The following is a 14,202-nucleotide window of genomic DNA, read 5'->3' as shown; positions in this document are numbered from 1 at the left end:
ATATTTTGCTAAATGTCTAATTTTGAATGCAGTAAGATATGTGCATATGCACCTCATGTTATGCGTTCTGACCACTGGCAGTGCTGGCTCTTCTCTTTTTTTATTGCAAATTGGTTTTGTGGCTGACCACCACTGTTGCCGTGCACGCTGGGTCATGTTCGCCATCTTTTCTGTGTTTATTGTGAATGATCTAGGCTGCTGTGCACAGTCACGGCAGCCCCGCCCTGCCCCAGGCTTTATTTTTGCATCCCTGTCTGAGCCTGCATTGCCCTTCATCTGTGTTTGCTGGTTAGGCAGTGTGTGGAGGTCAAACCTGAGATGTCTGTGTTCAGACCTGGTTGGCCTTTATCTGCACCTGCTCCATCTGGCTGCACGGGAGTGATGCAGATATGCTTCAGGTATGGATTGCATTTGATATGGTCTTGCTTTTAAAACATTTAGGAGGCCGCAATGGCACAGTGAATAAATAAAAATGTAGAGTAGGACCCCCCATATGAGATTGCCTTGGCGTGGCGGGGTGGCTCAATATATTGATCAATATTTTGCTAAATGTCTCATTTTGAATGCAGTAAGATATGTGCATATGCACCTCATGTTATGCGTTCTGACCACTGGCAGTGCTGGCTCTTCTCTTTTTTTATTGCAAATTGGTTTTGTGGCTGACCACCACTGTTGCCATGCACGCTGGGTCATGTTCGCCATCTTTTCTGTGTTTATTGTGATTGATCTAGGCTGCTGTGCACACTCACGGCAGCCCCGCCCTGCCCCAGGCTTTATTTATTTTTGCATCCCTGTCTGAGCCTGCATTGCCCTTCATCTGTGTTTGCTGGTTAGGCAGTGTGTGGAGGTCAAACCTGAGATGTCTGTGTTCAGACCTGGTTGGCCTTCATCTGCACCTGCTCCATCTGGCTGCACGGGAGTGATGCAGATATGCTTCAGGTATGGATTGCATTTGATATGGTCTTGCTTTTAAAACATTTAGGAGGCCGCAATGGCACAGTGAATAAATAAAAATGTAGAGTAGGACCCCCCATATGAGATTGCCTTGGCGTGGCTGGGTGGCTCAATATATTGATCAATATTTTGCTAAATGTCTAATTTTGAATGCAGTAAGATATGTGCATATGCACCTCATGTTATGCGTTCTGACCACTGGCAGTGCTGGCTCTTCTCTTTTTTTAGTGGATAATGTACAGTAGTCAAACCTCTCTAGTCTTCATTCTATGTACAGTAACACCTTGGCATAACATTGATTTGACTGTGGAACCAGTGGTACGGCCATTGTCCAAAGTTACCAGCAGCCTTTTTCAACACAACCACATCAGGCCGCATGTTGCTTGTGCTATTGTAAGTAGACTAAGTGGCCTAAACATGCTACCACGGCCTGCAGTGTCTCCAGACTTTTCTCACGTCAAGCATATCTGGGATGTAATCTGTTGGCAATCGCATATAAAGCTGTCAGCACCAGATCTTGAAAATTTGCTCAAGAGAATTCAGCGAACATTCCTTGGACAACTATTAATACCCTCATTAATTAATACCATCATTGATAAGAGCCAAGACTTTAATTATGCGGATTCCTGTGTGTGGCGCTCATCCCAAATACTGAATAAATCCTAGATGTTTTGAAAATCTTGTTTCCAGTGTATCATTTGCAGATCTTCAACATGTTTCTCAATCATGTGATAGTAATAATTCTGCAACTTTTCCTTCTTGGTGTTGGAATGTCAATGTTGTGGAATGTATACAAGTTTTAGGTAGGTCCAGAAAAAAAGGTTGCAAAATTAGAATACTTTCAAAAATAGAAGTGTTAAGAATTGCCTTTTTCTTCTCAGATGTTGGCCAGTGAAAACATGAGCAGTTTGAGCCCAGTTGGTTGAAGGGAAAATTATTACCGGGGATAATAAAGGTACACTTGCACACGGTTTTTTAAAGAACTCGGTAAGGAGGTTTTTCCAAACATCATAGAGAACTGACCACAGATCTTCTGTGGATGTAGGCTTGTGCAAATCCTTCTGCCTCTCCATATGATCTCAGACAGACTCAACAATGTTGAAATCAGGGCTCTGTGAGGCTAAATCATCACTTCCAGGACTTCTTTACACTGAGAATGGTTCTTAATCATATTGGCTGCATGTTTTAGGTCATTGTTCCATTGTAGAATAAGTTTGGAGCCAATCAGATGCCTCCCTGATGATACTCCATGATGGATAAGTACGGTATCTATCTGTATTTTCTCTGCACTGATGACACCAAGAAATGGGCAACGTGGTGGTCCATGGTCGTAGTCGATGGCCAAGGAAATTTCAATGGTGGACAAAGGCAATGCCCCCAAATTCACAGCTGATGACATTAAGAACTATATTCAGGGTAAAGAAGAACAAGCAGTCTTGGAAATAGTGATTTTGCCCCCGAGAACCCCGATCTCAACATCATTGTGTCTGTTTGGGATTATATAGAGACACAGAATGATTTGCACAAGTCTACATCCACAGAAGATCTGTGGTTAGTTCTCTAAGATATTTGGTTTGAAAAACCTCCTTGACGAGTTCCTTGACAAATTGTGTGAAAGTATCTAGAATAATTGATGCTTAGAATCTGTTTTGAAGGCAAAGAATTGTCACGCCAAACATTGGTTTGATTTCTCTTTGGTTCATGAACTTTAATTTTATCAATTAACAAGATGCAAACTACTAAAACTTCTATTGTTGAAGCATTCTTACTTTGCAGCATTTTCTCCACAGCAGCCTAAATTTTTTTACAGTACACACACATATATATATATACACTGTATATATATGTAAAACAAACTATATTTTTTTATTTAGTGAATTTATACTTTTAATATTCCGATTTCTTCTCTTCTTTGTTGCTTTTTTTCTTGCTGTGATCCTGGACCTTTCACATAGAATAAATGAAATCAGTTCTTGAACATCCTCATATGACACCACGATCAATGGTCACATGTATTCTCCCCTGTAACAGAAAATGTACATGCGATGACCTAAGATTTCTGAGTGGACAGAAGACCGGACCACGACGCATAGCTAAATCTATAGAACCCCATGGTTAATTAAAGGAGCTCTACCTTGTTGACCTTAAGAAAAAAAATACAGAAATACAAGAATATAAATAATTTTACTCTAATACTAACTAATGGGTGAGTAAAGAGATCAGATTTTCGCAAAGGAGAACCCACAAGGGTATTCTAGCACCAAACTGACCCTCAGTTACCAGACCATAAAGAAGGTAGGTGGCACGACCACAAATTGCTGTATGCCATTTCTACATTGTGCAAGCGAATATGGTCGTACTCCGACCATGACAAGGAAATCGCAAAAAGTTGTGATCACTTAGATATTTTGGGACTTGCATTTCTTGTTACCTTAAAGTAAAAATGCCGTAATGTTTTTTTTTTTGTAATATTCCTTTCTGGTACTTTTGTATTATAAATAAATGCTCCAAAAAAAAAAAATCAGTAAAAAAAAATAATGCACACCTGAAAATCATGCTGTGTTTTTTTTTTTTTTTTACAAGCCAGTAAACGGTCCAAAAAAAGACAGTACATATTATATGTTCAGAAATGAACGCTGATACAATTTCTAAATGTCGACTGTAAAAATTGTACTTTTTTAAAGACATTGTTTAGCCAGCAGACAATAACATTTGATGAACTACTGCTTAGCGGTTATACGGAGTCATAACACTACAGTTACCTTTCACTCGTTTCTCACTATTGACAAGCTAGTCATTCCCTCACTATTAGCATGTGATTTTCCATAGGCAATTGCCCTACTGAATGGAAAAGTACATTTACTTTCCATTATTTTCCCACTCGTGGGAAATACAGCACAATTTCTTTTTTACTAACATTTCTGAAGCCGCGGTTAAAGGAGCTGTCACTTAATTCAATATGGGAGCAACAGGATGACATGCTGGTTTCTTTATGACTGCTGCAAAACATCACATTTACAGATGTGAACAATAATAATAATATCTATAAAGGTTTTCAAGACTGAAAAAATGGTGAAAACACTTCTCATGCCCAAAATAGACAAAAGTATTCTAAGCTTGATACCTTTATTGGCTAACCAGAAAAATTATATGTGCAAGGCTCCTGTCATGAGTGTGTCACGTCCTCATGGGAGATCTGGGGGTAGAAGATCACTACATATTGTGAATCGTAGATATTCCATTTAGCCTGTGTGTTTGTGTCCTATATTAAATGGATTTGGTTTCCTTTGGTGCTGAACAGGTTAACAACCCTTTCTATGCTGGTCAGAAACTTGCAGCTCCATTTTCAGCTGCTTCTGATCTGGTCATTACCTCTCCCTATAAAACCTGGCCAGACCATCTCTGCCTTGCCAGTGAAAGCTCTACTTCCTTGCTTCTTGTAGACACTGCTGAATAGGAGTTCGCTGTTGCTACTGGAGATTCATCTTACTGTGCGGTGTGCTAAAGCTAAGTGTCTGGAGTGGAGTGTGGTAGTTGTTTTCTGTTGTACATGTGTTTATGTTCTGGTTCCTGTTTAGTTTATTCCTCCCTGTCCCTATCTGCTCCCTATTGTTGTTCAGTTTTATTGTATGATAGAGATTATCTGTTATCCCTGTTGTTTAGTTGTTGTGTCTTGTTTACATTATAATCCTGTCCCATGCCTCATAGGGTTGGGAAGGGGACAGAGAAGGGTTTAACAGGAGCATAGTAAGGTCAGAGACTTAGGCCTCTCTACCTTCAAGAGTACCAATGGGACAGGGATAGTTATGGTGTCAGTTCCCAGGACATTTTGAGGCCCCCCTTCCAGACTGAAGACCATCACAGCGAGACAGCTCCTTCATCAGGCATCTTTAAAAGTATTTACATAGATTCTTTTGGTTCTGATGGTATCACAATGTAATTTATTATTGTACTTCAAGACTGAAAAATACATTAATGTACAAATTAGAGCATGATCAGATCTTTAAATCCACTGTATGTTCTTCATCTTGCGGAGCACGTTTCACTCTTCGCAACATGGATTTGGATAAAAGTTATAAATTTATATATCCCGATATCACTGCCGAAGTAGGCGAATTATCCATGGGATATAAAAATGTCTTTTTATGGAAGCTGAACTTTAAATGTATCTAATCATTAGGGCTTGCATATATAAAATTCATGATGAGGGTCAGAAAACAAATAGCCGCCTCTGAGCACTTCTAATAGACTGTTTCCAATTAATAAAAAATTGACTGTTTACTACTAATGGTTGCTTAAAGCATTTTTTAATTTGCAGTTGTGGCGTGGTGCAACTTATCTAAGTTCCCTGACCCTAGTACTATACTCACCAGCCGCTGTCTTCAGCTCCTCCCAGAGCCACTCCAGTCCTGTGCCATCCTCTTGTGACCAGAAGTCAGAGGTCACTCTTACAAGCTCTCAACGTGTAAGTCTTGGAGAGTCATTGATTTACATTGAGTAGTGACTTCCGGATCTCCCAGCAAACACTGAAGCAATACGGCAAGTCAAAACCTGCACCAGACCAACCGGAGTGGCGCCGCTAACAGAAGAGACGGCGGATAGTAAGTATGATATTAGGTGCAGGGAATTTAGATTAGTTGCACCACTCCACCTCTGCAAGAAAAAAAGAACAAAACCGCTGGAGTGGCGCTTCAAACCTACATAACCGTCTATGCAACTGCACAGCTTTGGGTCACATGGCAGGGCATCTCAGCTTCCAGGCGTGCGTTCCTACCCTCGGAGTGACGTGTGAATGCGCCCTAGTATTGAATAAAGTGGGTTGTAGTACATACAACAAACGAGAACTATAGGTTGCCTGCGGTCATCACACTGAAGTCACCTCTCTCTCATTTTTCTTTTTGACAGATCATTCATGTCACCTTTATTCAGCTGAGGCTTATTTGATTTCCCACAGGCAGTCAGCAAACTGCATAGAAATTAGACGTTTATACAAATGTATTCTCTTGTCCTGGGAAAAATTGATGAAAGAAAGGCCAATGGTGGACAAAGAAAACAGGAGAAAGAGTGTGCTGGAAAATACGTATTAAAATATGTATTCCAAAAAATAGCGAGACTGTACAGACTTATCACATAGAGCGAGGTGCACAGCCTCTATTAGGGAGCAGGCAGATATCCTTATAAATCAGTCCGAGATTGGCCGGTGGGTTTCCCGAAATGAGCATGACACAGTTTTGTATATTTCTATGTAGCGGTCACGCTCGAGTTGGGGTAGCTGCCAGTCAGTCCAAGCATTATGGCCAGATTTATATGGTCGACTGACTGCGCCATTACCGTCAGATTTCCGCATCTGAAGGGGCTGCAGGAATGTGTCAACTATAAGTTTTAATGTAGAGGACAAATGTGTTACACACTGACACTTTAGATAAAATACGGCTGTATGGACCAGCCGTACTCGCCCCTAATGCCAGATTTTGATACATATGATGAGCTACCGACAGTCCAGTAGTGCCTTATGCCTAATGTGAGGCAGTAACCGGTGTCACATGTAGGGATCGCTGTGTGTTCCCCCCAGGATGCACACGGCCGCATATTGAGGCCATGGGAGTGCATTGCAGTCACAGGCGTAGCTGTGCTTGCAATGCAGAATAAAAGGTCTTGGACATGCTGGTTGTCCAAGGCAGATTTAGAGAAAACCTGCTCTGGGCTTTTGTGTTTTGAAACAGACTACAGACGGTAGTGGTGGAGTCTGTTTCATTCCCGGCGCGGGTTTTCCATGTGGCTCACGGACACAGAATCCAGTTAAAAGCCCTGCAGTAAAGGGTTTGGGTGTGTCAGTGTTAGTTTGGTCTGGCAAGCATGCAGAGCAGAAGGCGCTGCAGAGCTCCACCTATGTGAGGCAACACAGGCAAGCAGAGCTGAAAGGCCTGGAACCCACAGCGTACACGGTGGTGCAGTCACCCATGGCAACGGGTCTCGGAAGTAGACTGTCCTATGCCCGGCTGTGATCCGAAGGTGGACTGTCTTGTGCCCGATGGTAAACCGGAGGAGGACTGGCATCTTTATTGACTGCAATCCAGAGGATATGGTTCCCGGCTGTGATCCGGAGGATATTGTGTGCTGTGTTTTGCTGTGAGTTGACCATTAAAGAGACTTTTGTTTTTAACTTTGCTGGGTCACAGCCTCATCACTGTTCAGTGTGGATACCGCTGCATTATATATAGTGGAGAATGCAGGCAGTGTGAACAGAGGCATACCCCACAGAGTGCTGCATATCGGTGAGCAGGCCGGTTGGAAAAACGGAGGAGCTTTTGAAACAGGTGGTCCTCATTCAGCGTGGATACTGCTGCACTACACTAAGTAAACATGCACAGTCCTCTATTAGAATCTTCATCTCTATATATGTGTTTGGACAACAATCACCTGATGTGCATGGCCAGCTTAAAGAGGTGGTCTGAAAGTACAAAATAAAGCATCAGCCTCCACCTCATTGGTGTCCCTATAATGTGGGGGGCAATCAGATTGCTGACAGCCAAATAGAGGCATCCGTGTTTGTCATGAATCTAAAGGCCCTGTTACACACAACGATATTGTGAACGATATCGTTGCAACGTCACCGGTTTGGTGCCATTGCAGCGATGTTGAAACAACATCGTTGTGTGTGACACTTAGCAACGATCAACGATCAGTTGGCTGATCGTTAATCATTGCCTAATGGTCTGGGCCATAAATCTATCGTTGGTCTCCCGCTGGGCAGCACACATCGCTGCGTGAGACCAACGATCAGCAATGCTGGGAGCTGGTATCCAGGGTAAACAGCAGGTAACGAAGAGCTGCGCGGCTCTTAGTTACCCGCTGTTTACCCTGGATACCATCGTGCTCGCTGGTCCTATCGCTAGTGAGTCTGCCTATGTGACAGCTCACCAGTGTTCAGCTAACTATGTCCCAGCGATCCCATCCACGTCGGATCGTTGGTGGGATCGCTGGGACATTGAAGGAAAGTAACGGGGCCCTTAGACTATTAGCCCAAATGATCAAGTAGTTCTGTAGTAGGACTAAAACAAAAAAAAAATGCAAATAAAATCAAGTTTATAAAATATAAAAATGTAAGGTAATTGATACTGCTGCATCAGTAACGACCCAAACTACAAGATCATCGTATGTTTAATCAGCATGGTGAACATCTCAGAAATTCAGTAGAACAGGATCTGATCTGCAGTGCCCAACAGTGGCTGCTACGTACTGAAACTGGAGCTGTGCAGTGCAGCGCTGGTGAATGGATTAACATCTGCCCACCGCCGGAACCAATAACAGCTTTGGGGGTGGAGGGTGTCAAACCCCTACTGATCTGATATTGATGACCCAATGGATAGGTCATCAATATTACATAACCGGACTACACGTGGTGTCAACTCAGGACCCTGCCTCCCTCAGCCAACTTTCATTTTTTCTACAGCAAACTTATTAATCTCCACGCTTCATATCAGAGACAAAGAATTGTTTGTTTATATGCGAGTCACCCACAGATTAATATATAAAGGAATCTCATCCAAAACCTTTACAGATTACATGTACTAATCCAAAACTCAGTGAGTAGGAAGCACTTTATACATGGATATAACAGGGCACAGATCACTCCTAGTTTTTGGGCAATGGACCTTTAAATCATAAGACCCCCAACATATAATATATATATATAGTATATTAGCAATGTGAAATCCTTTCGCATCCTGTTAAAAAATACGATGTTGATTCTTACCTGAAACATCACTTCCTTCCAATGACGCGTCTCTGGTGGCAGACATCTGTTTGTCCAGTATCAGAGTCCTGTTATAGACAACATGCAATCTGTTCTCGTTTTTCTATTTGACATTAATGCATATGACTTTTCGCCTTGTTAAGAAATGATGATGTTCCGTTCAGCGTCTTATTAAAAGGTCGCGACATTAAGGCATGCGCCGAAACCTTAAGTGACCTCCGAGGCCCAGGACGCGACCAAAGTATTGGCTTATAGTGAAGAGGCCAAAGATGCGGTGCCGACAGTGGACAAAAGGAGGGCGGACAATGAATAGTGGGACAGCCGGAGAGGTAAGAATTAGTTTTTTCTATTAAAAATAGTGTTATTGTTTTTTTTTCCTTTAATAAAACCATTAAAAAAATGCAATGCTTACAGTGGCATGTAAAAGTTTGGGCACCCCTGGTGAAAATTACTGTTATTGTAATAAGTTAAGCAAGTTGAAGATGAATTGATCGCTAAAAGGCCTATCATTAAAGATGACACATTTCCATTGTATTTTAGGCAAAACAAAAATAACATATTGCAATTTTTTACATTTTAAAAAATTACAAAAAGGAAAATGATGCAAAAGCTTGGGCACCCTTAGAGATTTGTATGCTTCGATATCTTTGACCAAGATTTCAGACCTTAATTAGCCTGTTAGGGTTATAGCTTGTTCACCATCATCGTTAAGAAAGGTCTGATGATGCAAATTTCCCAGCTTTATGAAAACCCAGGCTCCTCTAACCTTGTGCCAAAAAACATCAGCCATGGGTTCTTCTAAACAGCTGCCTAGCACTCTGAAAATTAAAATGGTGGAGGCCCACAAATCAGGAAAGGGCTATAAGAAGATAGCAAAGTGTTTTCAAGTTGCCCTTTCCTCAGCTCAAAATGTAATTAAGAAATAGCAGTTACCAGGAAAAGTGGAGGGCAAGATAAGGTCTGGAAGACCAAGCAAATTTTCAGTGAGAGCTGCTCATAGGATTGTTAGAGAGGCAAATCAGATCCCACACTTGACTGCAAATGACCTTCAGAAAGATTTAGCAGACTCTGGAGTTGTGATACATTGTTCTACTGTTCAGAGACACCTGCACAAATATGGCCTTCATGGAAGAGTCAACAGAAGAAAATCTCTCCTGCGTCCGCACCATAAAATTCAACATCAGAAGTATGCAAAAGAACATCTAACAAGCCTGATGCAAAAACAAGTCCTGTGGACCGATGAAGTTAAAATAGAACTCTTTGGCCACAATGATCAATGGTATGTGTGGAGAATAAAGGGCACAGAATTTCAGGAAAAGAACATCTCACCAACCATTAAGCATGGGGATCAATCATGCTGTGGGGTTGTTTTGCAGCCAATGGCTCAGGAAACATTTCACGGGTAGAAGAAAGAATGGATTCAATGAAATTTCAACAAATTCTTGATGCAAACCTAACACCATCTGTAAAAAAGCTGAAGTTGAAAAGAGGATGGCTCCTACAAATGGATAATGATCCTAAACACACATCAAAATCCACAATAGACTATCTCAAAAGGCGCAAAAGGTTTTACAATGACCCCCACAATCCCCTGATGTGAACACCATTGAAAATCTATGGCTAAACCTCAAAATAGCAGAGGATGCAAGACGAGCCAGGAATCTCACAGAACTGGGATAATTTTCCAAGGAAGAATGGATGAAAGTCCCTGAAACAAGAAGAGAAAGATTCTTGGTTGGCTACAAAAAGCATTTACAAGCTGTGATACTTGCAAAAGTGGGTGCTACTAGGTATTAACCATGCAGGGTGCCCAAACTTTTGCATAGGCCTATTTTCCTTTTTGTAATTTTTAAAATTACAATACCTTTTTCTTGCCCAAAATACAAAGGAAATGTGTCATCTTTAACTTTAGGCCTTTTCAAGATTATTTCATCTTCAACTAGGGTTTATCCACTACTAGGACAACCTCTTCTTGATCAAAATATTTGTCCCTCATGAAATAATAAAGCCTATACTCCCCTCCTGTGCTGGCGATGTTCCCCCAGTGTTGGCACTCGCGTTCTCAGGGCTCCGGTGCTGCTGTTGTAAAACATGACGCCGGCGACCAATCACCTCTAGCGTCAATGTCCCCAACTTTTGGACAAATCGAGCATGAAGAAGTTTGGGCTGCAGCTGATCTAGGGCTTCCTCTTCTTGCTCAACTCGACACGAGGCCGGGACAGTCCCGCCAGCACTGATTGGACGCTGGCGTCACGTTTCACAATAACAGTGCGGGAGTGTCGGGAGAGCGAGTGCCAACACCGCGGGATCGGCGCCAGCACGGGAAGTCACTATAAGCACTATTATTTTATCGGAGCCAAGAGAGGAGCATGATAAGAAGTTGTCCAAGTAGTAGACAACTTCTTTAACTGTTCACAATATCAGTAATTTTGACCAGGGGTGCCCAAACTTCTAGATGCCACTGTATGTACTGTATGTGTTTGGCAAAAACCTACAGCTCAAATAGCAAAAAAAAAAAAAATTAAATCTTACGTAAAAATATTTAAAAAGTTATGTCTTAAACAACTATGAACGAATGAAGAAAAAAAGAACAACTTCTAGGCATGGGAACAAGAGCATCAAAAAACATTCATATGTTATATGTATGTCCATAGCTGATACATGCTTGTCCATGTTTGTGCTATGTATGTGATTTCTTTTTTTTAATTTGTAATTTTTATTGAAAATTTTTCACATTTTACAGGAAAATGTATATGATTTCTACAGTATGTAGTATAGCCTTAAAATAAAGGCATAAAAGACACGCTTTGTAAAAAAAACAAAAAAAACATTATAAATACAGATGTCATTAGTAAAACAGATACATTAAGGTGGATATATTACATACCGAAAAGATCTTGCTTGGGTAACAAACCGGCGAGCTCTGTCTATTTCTTTTGCAAGTCTTTTTAAATCATCCCCTTCGAAAACTGGGAGAACTGGATCCTATTGTAAAAAAAAAGGAAAAAACTAATTAATTTTATTAAATGTTAATGGAATATTTTACATCTGAAAAATAATCAACCTATCAATGAAAGTGAAAAATCTAAAATGTCTAATTATTTTTCTTTTCTCTTTTTCCGGCTACTTAATCATCTATTTAATAATGTCTGCAGTTTCTACTATGAAATCTGATTCACGTCTTGGTTTTTTTTTGCACAGTACAATGTAGTCTTGGTTTGGCCACCTTCTATACGGCCACCTTTACTTATGGCAATGACCGATCCGCCTCCGCTGATACCTACGTCTTCATCTGAGAATCCCTCGGTCAACATCCTGTGTGCAACGAAATGTCCGTCCATGTCGCCATGTTGACAATGGTATCGCCCTCCTGACAGAGCCGCCAAGGTTTTTAGAAATTCATTTCCTGATCTAAATGGAGGGAACAATGTACATAAAAACAAGTAAAGTAAATAAAAAATAAAAGAAATAAAAAAAAGAAAAGAAAAAAAGAAAAAAATATTTTATGAAATATATAATTAAACACTTACAAGTTGCACCTTGGTACATCCTAATTAATTGACTATTGGTTAATTTATTCCAGCGAAACTGGGTAATTACAATCCAAAATTTATGTAACAAGACTGGTTTAGTCCAGCAAAAAAATGTCTGCCGTATTAAAAGGTTACTACCATCTTGGACATTGAGAGCATGTCATATGAACAAGATATGCTCTAGATGTCTGATAGGTGCATGTCCCACCTCTGAGACGAGCGTCTGCCTTGAGATTGGGCCCGTAACCCTCCGTCTGTGAGTAGTGACTAGCGTCGCAGTTTTCGTACATTTCAGTGATATCTGATCTGGCCCCTCACCATTATTTAGATGGACACGGTATAATGATTTAAAAGAAAAACAAAATTGAGGAAGGAAAGGCGTAGGTCATCCATGTCAGATCGGTGGGGATCCAGCAGCCGCCGGCACACGCACCGGTCACTGTCTACACCCAACCATAGCGGAATCCAGCTGTTGTGGCAGCTGACGAGAGCGGCAGCTTTTGTTTTTCTGTAGAGCCCTCAGTTCTGGCGCGTTTCCCCTCATGCCTTGCTGGCTTCTCCCATGCACACTGCAATGTTTGATATCCATGGCACCTACCTTTCTGAGCTGTCAAAAGAGACAGTGTGTATTTTTATATTCTGGGACTTTAGGAGATGTTCTGCCTGCAGCAGGTTGTAGCTAATGTCCGGCTTCCCGTCTGTCAGGAGATAAACACCTTTTACATCTGGATAAGCAAAACCTTTCTGAAACAAGATGAGATGTAGTAGGTAAGATTTTTAATTTCGTGTAAATATAATATGTTTATCATGTATTAACCAGTGATTTCTCCACAGAGTTATGGTTCTTTTTTCCTGGTGTAATCTAGAATGAAATTATCCAATTTCACATGATTTACGTGTGTGCTGCTATAAGACAGATGACAATTTACTCTGTCGTATCAGAGTGTGATCCAGTTCTCTCGGATGAGGAGAAGATGGAGAATAAAAAATTCTCCATCTTCTCTATTCTGTCAATCCATGGAAATTGGGACTGCGCTCAGATGTTACCCGAGTGCAGTCCGATGGTTTCCACAGACTCAATGACCTGCATGGCCGAGTGCGATCCGAATATCTGAACAAACACAGGCAAGCTGTGATTGTTTCCTCAGACAGACTCTGTATAAGGAAATAAATTGGACATGTGCACGCCCCGTAGACTAACACTCGTCCGAGTGTGATCCAATGATCCTTAACAAGGATGCAGTATGAGCCCTAACAGGGATGCTGACAAATACACCTGGAATTGTACCTGGGATATTTCATCAATTAATTTACCTCCTCTTTTTCACCTAAGATTAAATGTTTGTCATGAATTCGCAACATTCTGCTGGGACCAGTGGTACAATTGATAATAGAAGATGGCGGCCATTAGCTAAACACAGGTCCTCTTTAAATCCTCACAGCCATTCATGAGTTAACAGGTTTCTTGATGCATGGAAATGGTTTAGCATTCCTCGTTGTCTAGAATTATAGAATCGTAGAGTTGGAAGGGACCTCCTGGGCCATCTGGTCCAACCCCCTGCTCAAAGCAGGATTCACGAAATCATCCCAGACAGATGTCTGTCCAGCCTCTGTTTGAAGACTTCCATTGAAGGAGAACTCATCACTTCTCGTGGCAGCCTGTTCCACTCATTGATCACTCAGTAAAAAGTTTTTTCTAATATCTAATCTGTGTCTCCTCTGTCATGATCCAGTGTTGGATCTGGCGGTATTAAAAGCACAAAGTGAACTTTCTTTACTTTGGTTAAGTTCAAAGGTGTTTTGACTGTCCCCGGTGGTGGTTGTGGTATTGCACTTTGGGTTTTTGTGCACTTAACTAGGTATCAGGTGTGACACCCTATAAAGGTGTGCTAGAGGTGTGCAATCACTGCCTGTGATATTGTGAGTTTGTGTTCACTCTGTTTTTGGAGAGCCTGGAGG

General features: G+C 41.3%; 1 protein-coding gene across 1 annotated transcript in view; it reads right to left on the bottom strand.

The window, feature by feature from the left end:
* Window positions 1-2,721: 2,721 nt before the first annotated feature.
* Window positions 2,722-14,202, bottom strand: part of VWA3A (von Willebrand factor A domain containing 3A) — an 88,299-nt gene continuing 76,818 nt past the window's right edge. The window contains exons 31-35 of the mRNA XM_073542976.1: window positions 12,842-12,987; window positions 11,995-12,121; window positions 11,598-11,695; window positions 8,711-8,778; window positions 2,722-2,976 (exon numbers count right to left, since the gene is read on the bottom strand). Of these exons, the coding sequence (XP_073399077.1) occupies window positions 2,954-2,976; window positions 8,711-8,778; window positions 11,598-11,695; window positions 11,995-12,121; window positions 12,842-12,987 (462 nt within the window). The 3' untranslated portion in view covers window positions 2,722-2,953. The remainder of the gene's footprint in view (window positions 2,977-8,710; window positions 8,779-11,597; window positions 11,696-11,994; window positions 12,122-12,841; window positions 12,988-14,202) is intronic.

This window comes from Dendrobates tinctorius, unplaced genomic scaffold (genome assembly GCF_039654945.1).
Source record: "Dendrobates tinctorius isolate UK_male_01 unplaced genomic scaffold, ASM3965494v1 ptg000129l, whole genome shotgun sequence".
Lineage (NCBI taxonomy): Eukaryota > Metazoa > Chordata > Amphibia > Anura > Dendrobatidae > Dendrobates > Dendrobates tinctorius.
Note: the sequence above shows the minus strand (reverse complement) of the source record. Positions and strands in the feature narration are given on the sequence as shown.